Here is a 10,655-nt window from a genome sequence, read left to right on the forward strand (position 1 = left end):
TTGAACATTGTCCATTTCTTTTTGATATAGCAACTGTGTACTCCCTCCTTCCATCTACTTTTGATGTTTTCTGCACCATTCAATGTTTGTTCATTGAATCCTTCAACATTGCAAGTTGAGGGTTGAATTTTTTTTCAGTTCTTTTAGCTTGAGGAATGCTAAGCATGTCTTTCCATTTTGTTTTTCTAATTCCAGGTCTTTGCAAAAATTTCCTTTTAATACGTGACTGTCTTCTCAACATGTCCTATGAAATTTTTGTTCAACTTGTTTACTTCCTTACTTCTTACACATACTTTAGCACCTCTATGTTGGAGAGCAAGTTTCAGTCTCTTCCAACATCCATTTTGGTCTTGTGTGAACTAAGTGATCATTTACATGGGAAAACATTGGCTTTCCACCATCATTTCATTGCAATGACTACAGTCTCCTCCATGCATTATCATTCAACAGTATTTGCTTCCATTCCATTTGTCTTTTTGGGGTGTGTGTGTGACTGTACACAAAAGCACTCAGGAATATGTAATAAACAACCAAAGGGCACATTCTGCAAGCCTGCCTCCTGGCCGCCAGCACTCTTTCCATGAGTCTTCATCTCTGCTTTCCTGTCTTCTTAATGACCTTTCGCTTTCTTCTAGTATGTTCTTGATGTCATCCCACAACTCTTCTGGTCTTCTTTCATTAGTGTCTAATTGATCAAATCTGTTCTTAAGATGATCTCTAAATTCAGGTGGAATATGTTCAAGATCGCATTTTGGCTCTCATGGACTTGTTTTAATTTTTCTTCAGCTTCAGCCTGAACTTGCACAAGAGGTATTGATGTTCCAGTCTGCCCAGGAGTTGTTTTAGTTTTAGCTGATGATACGGAGCTTTTCCACATTATCTTTCAACACATGTAGTCAATTTGATTTCTGTATATGCCATCTGATGAGGTCCATGTGTAGAGTTATCTTTGTAATTTAAAAAGTTATTTTCAGTGAAATCATTGGTCTTACAAAATCCTATCATGTGATCTCTAGCGTTGTTTCTATCACCAAGCGATTTTCCTACTATTGATCCTTCATCTTTGTATCTAACCTTTTCAATTAATTATGAATATATCTTGATAGCATGTTGGATGAATTTCAGACTGAAGTTGGTAGTATTCAATTTTATCGTCATTGGCTTTAGTAGTTGACATGTTAATAGTAGTGGTATTAACTTGTCTGTGTATGGATATTATCCTAGTCCAGACACCATTATACTTCAAAATAGATTTTGAAATGTTTGATGAATATGCCATTCCTCTTCAGTTTATCATCCCCAAATAGCAAATCATGTGATTGTCAGATTCCAAATGGCCAATACCAGTCCATTTCAGCTCATTAATGTCTAGGACATCTTTATGTGTTCCATTTCATTTTGGCAATTTCCAATTTTCCTAGATTCTTATTTTGTTGCGTTGACTGGCACAGATAAACTCTAATTAGTCCAACATACACCTCAATTTTTCAATCCAATCTTTTTTAGTTTGTCCCCTTCATGCTATTTCTTATATGTTGAGGTTTCCAATGTTCCCTTTCTTTCATTAGTTTGCAGTTTCTTTTCTTCCTTCTATTTATAAGTTCTGTGCTTTAGTAGCACCGTAGCTACATACAATAAGCATTGGATCTCCAACTATTAGGTCCAAGAGTTGAGCCTCCCAGTGGCTCTTGAGGAAAAGATGTAGCTTTCTGCTATTAAAAAAAAAAAAGGCTCAGAAACCCTATACAGGGTTGTTGAACTGGAACTGTTTCAGAGTGGTGGTGTGGTTCTATAGGTTAAGCACTATCAACTAACCTTAAGGTCGGTGTTCAAACCCACCAGTTGCTCCTCAGAAACCCTATACAGCGTCCCTGAGTTAGAACTAACCTAACATTATGCGCTTCAAGGCACCCTGGTGGCTCAAAGTTGTAAAAATACCCAGGGGCTCCGAAGTTTAAATTCCTATCTGCTCTTGTAGATTGTTTAGAACTCATGGGGTAGTTCTACTGTCACTTTGCTGTGACACAGGCTTAATACTTCCACTATCTCATTCCTAGTGGCCATCATTAAACCTAGATTGGGCTGTACTGAACTGGGGTGGATTGAGATGAGAATTGAGTTTACCGGGCCTCGGCTGAACAGCAGGTTGTCCCCAAGCACAGAGCACATTTGGGGAGGTCCCAGAAAACTATCCATGTAATGACTAAGCCAAAGAGAGTGATAAAATGAGTGAGCTGGAAGGTAGATTAGGAAGAGTGAAGGTATCAGTAGTAGTGGGATGAAGAGATCAAGCAGGGTCAGCGATGAAGACAGTGGAGAAAATGAAGGCAACTCTGGGTTGTAAATGGTGTTTTCAGGACTTTATCCTCCCTTTGGAAGTAAGGATGGCACTTTGTCTCAAGAACTCTGGACATGGCATCAGGAGGGAGCAAAATCCATGTTAGACATCATACTTAGAAACAGGCTCAAACCTAGCAATGACTGCTAGGTATGATGGCAAAGGAGAGATCATTGTTTCTTTCTGTTACATACAGGGTTGCTGAGTTGGAACCAACTTTACAACAAATTAATGGAGATAGGACAAAACAGAAACGCATTCTCCTGGTCCTCATGTGGTTAACTGCCATTCAGTCAGTTCTGAATCAGTGACCTTGAAATAGTGTTTCTGAGTAACAGCTGGTGAGCATGAACTGCTGACCTTGCCTTATTAAACAATCCTTGCAGTCCAGTGTATTAACCTACAGAATTTATATTCTAGGCTGGCCAGGAATCCTGGTATGGCACCATAGGATAAGGATTTGACCTCAAGGTCAACTTGAACCATAATGTTGCTCCCCAGCTGCTCCTCAGAAACCTTAGGCAAGGTTACTCCAAGTCAGAATCAATTCTAAGGCACTTTGACAGGAGGCGGGAAAAAAAACAGTGGAAACAAACCATTAACCCAATCAACCATGCAGTCTTATCACCCAATCAAGAATCTATTCTGTTCCTCATACCCATTTCTCAGTTGATGATTTTCTCTGGGTATCTCTCTCCTTTATGTGCTCATCCAGAACCGAGTTCTTCGGATGCAGATGAATCAGACAAGGGGAGTCTATGAAAAGACAGAAATTAAAACACATCTCCACCCTCATAAACCCTGCTGTTACTTCCACAGATGATGCTGGCAAGTCAGCTTCATCTCACGGTGACTCTTTGTACAACAGAATTAAACACTGTTCTGATACAGGGACACCCTCACAATTGTTGCATTTTGTCAATCCATCTCGTTTTCTCTACTGATCCTCTGACTTTATCTAGTACGTCCTGATTACAGGTTCAAAATACGTGAGGTCATCCTTGTGTCTAAGCAGCACTTGGATTATTTCTTCCAAAATAGGCACCTCAAAGTGATCACTTTTAAAGTAGAACTCGGGGTATTCTTTCTTTAACCTGATCATTTTCCTGCGGTAGTCCTGTCTGGTAAGTATTGGACCATAAACCAGAAAATCAGTGGGAAGCCCTGAACGCAGGGTTGCTATGAGTCAGAATGATATTTAACAGGGTTAATTTTAATATCAACAGAGACAAGACATACTTTTAACATTGCTTTAATCAAGTAACATAGGTGTTTGAAACAGGAACTTTCCAGACAGCTAAAAAGAGCAAAGTGAAGAATTACTCTGAGAACAATCTGTAAATACAGCTCAGATTATGTGAACTTCAACTCCACTGAAGTTTGGCACCAGACTCAACACTGGTCTAAGCCACGAATTTCTTATTAGTGTTTAGAAGCCCTGAACATATTTTCCTTCAGATTAAAAGAAAGAAAAATCAAATACTCGGAACCAGAACCTCACAAGCTTGGGTATTTAGAGTACAACTCAGCGTAGGTCACCATTATCTCCTGTAGAATTTCAAACTGGCCTTGCAGCAAAGAATTTGAAAACCTAGGTGAGACACAAATTTGCAGACCAGTCTCTGGTGTGACAAAAGCCCATTCCCTAGGTAGGTTCCTGCCCCACTCGCACCAGAATCCAGCAAAAGGCAGCTGGAGATCGATTCTTATGCCTGCAGTAAAACAGCTAAGTTTCAATTTCTTAAAATATCAAACAGGGTTTTATTAATTATCAAATGTCTGTATAATTTCAATGTGAAAAATTTTTACATACATTTGTTAGGAAGGTCTCATTAAAATCTGTGAGATGGGTCACAAAGGAGTCAAGTCAGGGAACTGAGTAAGCGTTACATGCTAGTGCTCCCGCCACATGAAGAAACCCCTGTGGGTTCTTCAGTCCCACTGTGCACTTTCTACACAGGGCAGAGTAAATTCAAATCCCGCCCTGGAACAAGAGGACTGCACAGAGTCAGATCCCGTATCAAGCGAGTTGAGATTAGCTAATTAATTGGGCAAAGAATTCATTATGTATTATTGTCCAAATCAAAAGCCCTGGAAGGGTAGCTTCAGTAACCTGCGCCTGTGCCCATCCTCACAGATTTCTTGGGTAATCTGCCTATGTTCAATGTGAAGTAAAAAATATCCCAAGTCTGATGCCAAAATACAGGCTCTGACTTAGAAGTACACTTTCAGCAGTTTTTTTCTATTTAAATAAGACAGTTGGGAATGGGGGTGGGGGTAGGGGAAGGAAAGGGGGAGTGAGAAGTCTCAGACACAGCAACACCTATTTTGGCAAGAGAGCAACCAAAATCTAAAAGCATAAGCTAATGTCCAAATGTGAAAGGCATTAAAGAACAAACCATAATGCCAGGAGAATAAACACACTGAACGAGACATAGTATGCCCAAACAATTTGAAATTGCAATCTAAACCCAAAAAGATAGAAGCTGGGAAAGTACACTCACATTTAGGCTAGATATCAAGTGCACCTTGTTCTGCCCTTGCCAAATAAAATCCTAGCGCTTGCTCTTTAATCACATCTCAGTTTGGGTTTTCTCAGTATACAGACAACAGCCACGCAACGCAGTGTGCCAATGTGATCATTTCCCTGGCTCACCCAACGTGCAATGCACACAAGTTTAAAGACTATAACCGGAGGGCAAGTATACATGACCTAAAAAAACAAAAACACCTAAAAACACAACCCAATTGGAAACCTGCACTTAACTTCTAAGATGACGAGGGTGCTGCCCGGTCATCTGATTACAGCACCCCTTGGCATATTACTACATGTAATGTGAGGGAGCAGAGAGAAAAATGAAAAGGTACTAGGATTTCTTAATGGCTGAATAAGGTGACTATTAGAAAGGTTTAGGTTTTTCATTCTGCTCAAGTTATTAGTCTCATCTCAGCATCTAACATTGACAGGCTCCACGAATCCTATCAGTGTGAGTGATGGTGCAGGGTTTTAAAAAGGAGCCAATTATTTTTAGCTTAAGTCATTCAGAGCCCAAATCTGGATAATGAATGACCAAAAAGAAAACTTTATTTTTATAGCTGTATAAACGTGATCCAAATGGGTCCACCACTAGGCTTTGAGAAAGAAACATGCTCTCAATAAGCAGACTACATCTGCTCAGGGATGTGCATGGACTCTTAGATGTCTCATTGGGCTAATCACAGACCACTCACAGTAGAACATCTTTAGTATCAAGTGTTGCCTGATGTTAAGCCATTGTAGCTTTTGCACATACATGTTGCACTTCTGGTCGATAATGCAGGACATTTTGCAGCATTACACTGGTAAGCTAGGTTGCATTCATCGCTTTAAATGGCATCAATATCAATGTCATCATCCTTGTTGTCAGACTTCACAGTTTCAACTTTAGGAACACTGGCAGTCTTCGAATACACCACCTGTTAATAAGAAACGCTTTTAAAGATTCTCAAACCCTTAACCCAATCAATGTGCTTATAAACAACAAATAAATTATCAAAAGGAGAAAAACACCCAAGCCCTACCTAGATGTATCAATCATTCATCATGGAAGAGTTTTTGGTATCAGACAATAAGTGATCTTGACTTGGTCTCCATGGTGCAATACCATCTTGCAAATTTTTACTGACAATGAACTTTTACATGACACCTGGGTCACTGTCTTTGCCCGTGATTCACAAACCACTTAATTCTCAAACTCCTACTAATAACACCATAGGTAGCTAACATTTCGCATTTCCCATTTACCTCAATATTTTCATCTTCATCTTCCTCTTCACCACCAGAAGACTCCTCTTCTGCCTCCTTCAACCACTTTATGAATGGTTCTGCTTTGACACGAATCTCTTTGGCAAGTTCTTTTGAGACATATTTCTTAGAGGCCTAAAAAGAATTAGGCGCAATTTTCTTAAACTTGAAAAAACAAAACACACACACACACACAAATGAAAACACACCTTTCTGCTGGGCTAAGGGGACTAAGTCACATGTTACTCATGTGCTGACCTTTTCTGACCAGCTGATGATGACCTCTTCTTCCAGAAGGTCTGCGTCATACATCTCCTTCAGGATGTGTGGGATCTTGGAGATGAGTTGGGCTTGATGCATTGCTACCACACACTCCAATCCATGAAGAAGGTACCGCTGGGCTTTTTTGTTGTTGTGACAAAACTGCAAATTGAGACACCTGGGTATTAGCAAGTTGATCCTTCTATTCCACTCTCTCAAGGCAATTGCCTGACACCAGTGACCCACAAGGTCAGGCCTGAAGATATCTAAGAGTTGTTTTCAGAGAACAGGTGGACAAGAGAGGTTCAAGTACCATTCCCAAGGTCACACAGCTGTGGACGCATTTATAAATCTGAAATCGGCTTACTCGTAGAAAGTGGCGCCTGTATTTCTTGATTTGTTCCCGTATTTTCTCGTTAAAAAGAACTTCAGTCAAAACAAGAGGGCCCATGGCTTTTACATCCAGCCGTTCTGCTTCAGCAACAATTTCTTTGTCAGACGAATCAATAATTCCCTCTTCTTTCTTTTTCTGCAAATTAAAGGCAGTAAAGTCCACGTGATTTTACTGTAGTGCATTCTGCTCACACAGACTAGGTTCTCTATAACTAATTTCAATTCTGGATTAGGCATCCCTGAGAACTATAAGAGAACGCTCCATCTTGAAACAGTTTCAAGCTTTTTGAAGAGTTCGTTGATAAATTATGGTAGTTTCCATTGGTAGAACACCATTTTGACAGAAAAGAAACTATTAGAGAACAGGCAAGATGATCGGGAATTAACATAACAGCAATAAATGACTGCTTTAGGTCCACAAAACCTGGGAAGTAACAAGAGTCCAAGTATTTAAAATAACAGGCAGCCATCATGTGCTTTGGTTTCTCTGAGGACATACAAAATTGGATGTACCGGTGTCTGACCCTCCACAATGTATAAACAGAAAGACCACATTGCTAAAGAAAATGCTAACTGCATAAAAAAATAAAGTTATTATTCTGTAAGGCTAAAATTACTTCAAAACCACTATGTGGAGGGAGAGGGCAATAGTGAAAATAAGCCTTGTGTTTTCTATATCCCAGAGATACCAATCATGAAGACTAATCACCCCACTTAAAGGAATGAAAAGTCAAAGGCTGGGATACAAATGATGTCTAGACTATCTGGGAAGTAGGTTCTTTACCTTAACAAAATCGAACAGGATGTTGACCCGTTCTTCCACAGTCCTCTCCAGATCATCACTAAGGGTCAGGACTTTTGCATGGTCACTGATTTCATCCATTCTGCGTCTCTGTGCTTCTTCAGTTGTATCCTCCCCCCAGTCATCATCCTCCTCTTCTTCCTGTTTGCAAAAACAAAAAGACATGGTCAAAACTTTTAAAGCATCTGATTTTTAATCAAGCAAAAGGCAGAAGTTTACTTCTACTAAATGACATTTACTGTTGTTGCTGCTACAGTCGTGCCACAAGAGACTGTATAGGGTTTCCAAAGCTTTAAAATCTTTAAGGAACAAAAAGCCTCATCTTTTTCCCCACTTGAACTGTTGACCTTTAGCAGCCCAATGTGTCACCATTACTCTACCAGAACATGTTCATGTTAGTTCAAGTGATCAATAAAACTCAGAAGCCAAAATGCAGTTGTGTCTTGTTTCTGACCCCCTCAGACAATGTTTGTCTACTTTGCCCACTCTATTGCCCACCCTGTTGCCACCCTACACTCACCACAGCATGGGGAGGATTGATTTCATTTGGAGGTGGTGGTGGTGGTGTCTCACTGCTGGACACAGAACCATTTTCCTTGTCTTTGCCCTTTCTGTTTTTCTTTTCCTTTTCCTTCTTTCCTGTCCCACTGTCACTATTCTCTATAGGGAACATAAGCACAATCCCACGTGTTATATCATAGATTACCTAGTACAAACATTAAAACCCCTGGCCTTCTGCAACACACACACACCCCTGCTTAGAAGAGCCCAACGAATGCTATGGACGCCTGCCTTCCCTCAGCAAACCATGTGCATGCATAGGAATAATTTTACCGATAATTCTTAAGGAACTCACAGACCTAACGTACGTACTTAAGTTTCATAGGTAAGCAGCTCAGTGGCACAACAATTAAATACTGAGATTCTTTTGTGTGCTATTCTTCCTCTAATCTTCCAGACACTTAAAAACCTGACTGTCGGGTAAGACTAGGAAGAACGGTTACCGTCCTTTATGACCTCTCCCCCTATAACTCAGAGCAAGACCAAAGTTCAACTGGGTTTTCACTGTCAAAGTCTATATAACGGCTAGTCTCACTGAGGAGAGAACACCGGAATAGGTTAGACTTTCTTGCTATAGCAAGCGCAAATTGTGACAGAGAGTATTGATCATCTGCCACAGAGTGTTGCTTGCCTCTAAACATAAGAACATAAACTTTATATGGGATGCCTCCCTGTTTATCAAACAGCATCTCCAAATTCCACAGTAGATACTTCTTTTCCAGGACTCCAGCCATCTGTTTACAACACAGATTTCATCCCTACTAAGACAATATGTCTTAAAAATAGATGTTTTTTAACTGGCAGCTTTGGTGGTACATTAAAAAAATACAGTTAAAATTTTATTTTTTATAAATTCCTTTTGTTCTGGTTCTAGAGCAAAGAAAACTTCCATTTTGTTTCCAACAATTAGCATCTCTATAAGATCTTAGTAGCCCATGATGAAGACTTACCAGGTGGGTTTTTGAGAATGAATGTGCAGAGTTTATGATGTGTGTCAAGCATGCCCCGATAGCCACAGGCTTTACAAGAATTACCTATTGTTTGCTTCTTTGGATTGACATGCTGCCAAAAAAGTAAAAAGTATATCACCCATAATATACGAGAAAATTCTGGAAGGAACAAAGCATGAAAATACATAATCCTCAGACAACATCTCAATCAGCTCAAAAAGTAAATATTATTTTTGGAAAGTAGTTTTTTTTTTTTTTTTTTTTTAAGAAAACGCTCAGCATGGAAATGTCTTCAAAATGTGAGGTTTTTCGCTTAATTTCCAATTAAGTCCTGCTACTTCAGGAACCTGATTTGGTGATATCACAGGACTGGACACAAAGCAGATACATGGCTTTTCCTTTTACTGGCAAAAACCTCAAAGGCACGCACCAGATCTGTTTCAGGATTCTCACACTCAGGACAGAGAACAAATTTTTTAATGAATCCGTCCAACATGTCTTGCAGCTTATTCGCCTCATGAGATCCATTGACAATGTAACGGTCATTCTTAACATCAAACTGGGTCTGTGCTCCCAGCTCACAACCAAAATATTTGGTGGGATCTATTTGAAAAAAGAAAAGTTTTGACTCATTACAGTTAACAAAATTAATTTTTATCCATTCACAGTTACAATAAAAGTATCGATTTAAAAAAAAAAAAAAAAAAAGATTAGGTTACTAATGACAACCAAGTCAGTTTTTAAGTCCAAGGTTCCACGTACCCCTTCAGAGCTAGTTAACTAGTGTACAATTTAGGCATGTCAAAGACTTCATTCATAACACGCCTTTTCATAGTTCTCCAAGAAACATTACTTACACGTTGGAGGCCGATTAAGCGCCTTTGCAACGTCAACCATGTTGACTATAACTGTCTTGATTCCATTTCCTTTGCCCTCAACCTAAAGGAAAAAACAATTGTAAGTTCACACTGCCTAGTCCATTAGGAGCCACGTCTTAACTAAAATCTACGAACGGAGCTTACGACTTTCCAGCATCACCTTGGCAATCAGACGGGGCATCTTGTAGCGATAGAACTGGTCTGACACACTGCGGTTGACGTTGACAGACATTTTGGCTTATTAGTGGCTTTATCAATAAGATGAAGAGATCTTGGATTGCAACTTTTTGGTATCTTCTGTCTGGAGAAGAAGGGATGACATAAACGACTGCAAGAGTTCTCGGTCTCTGACATGAAAAAATTTTCGCCGCTGAGGCTGTAAGCTTCTTGCTTGTACGCTATGTTTCCCCAATACAGGTACCAATGGCTGCGCAACAGCTCTGGAAGAGAAGAAGGGAGAAGAACCCCACGTTTCACCGGGGCGGCCCCCCAACATGCCCACCCGAGCCCCCCCAGCTCCGCGGCCGAGGGTCAGCTTCCGCAGCGCAGGCGCAAGCAGCTGCCGTCCAACGCCCGCCGACAAAGCCCGTCCCCCTCCGGCCACCACGGGCCGCCAGCGCGCCCCTTAACCTTCGTCCCCGTCCCGAGCCGGGGCGAAGGGCAGCTCGAGCCGCCCGGCCGCCGGGCC

General features: G+C 40.5%; 1 protein-coding gene across 1 annotated transcript in view; it reads right to left on the reverse strand.

The window, feature by feature from the left end:
* Nucleotides 1-5,401: 5,401 nt before the first annotated feature.
* The window catches only part of EIF5 (eukaryotic translation initiation factor 5), a 6,017-nt gene continuing 763 nt past the window's right edge, over nucleotides 5,402-10,655 (reverse strand). The window contains exons 3-12 of the mRNA XM_006839509.1: nucleotides 10,128-10,407; nucleotides 9,947-10,028; nucleotides 9,520-9,692; nucleotides 9,090-9,201; nucleotides 8,099-8,238; nucleotides 7,561-7,719; nucleotides 6,751-6,912; nucleotides 6,381-6,545; nucleotides 6,123-6,257; nucleotides 5,402-5,794 (exon numbers count right to left, since the gene is read on the reverse strand). Coding sequence (XP_006839572.1) covers nucleotides 5,705-5,794; nucleotides 6,123-6,257; nucleotides 6,381-6,545; nucleotides 6,751-6,912; nucleotides 7,561-7,719; nucleotides 8,099-8,238; nucleotides 9,090-9,201; nucleotides 9,520-9,692; nucleotides 9,947-10,028; nucleotides 10,128-10,199 — 1,290 coding nt within the window. The 5' untranslated portion in view covers nucleotides 10,200-10,407 and the 3' untranslated portion in view covers nucleotides 5,402-5,704. The remainder of the gene's footprint in view (nucleotides 5,795-6,122; nucleotides 6,258-6,380; nucleotides 6,546-6,750; nucleotides 6,913-7,560; nucleotides 7,720-8,098; nucleotides 8,239-9,089; nucleotides 9,202-9,519; nucleotides 9,693-9,946; nucleotides 10,029-10,127; nucleotides 10,408-10,655) is intronic.

This window comes from Chrysochloris asiatica, unplaced genomic scaffold (assembly GCF_000296735.1).
Source record: "Chrysochloris asiatica unplaced genomic scaffold, ChrAsi1.0 scaffold00025, whole genome shotgun sequence".
Classification (NCBI taxonomy): Eukaryota; Metazoa; Chordata; class Mammalia; order Afrosoricida; family Chrysochloridae; genus Chrysochloris; species Chrysochloris asiatica.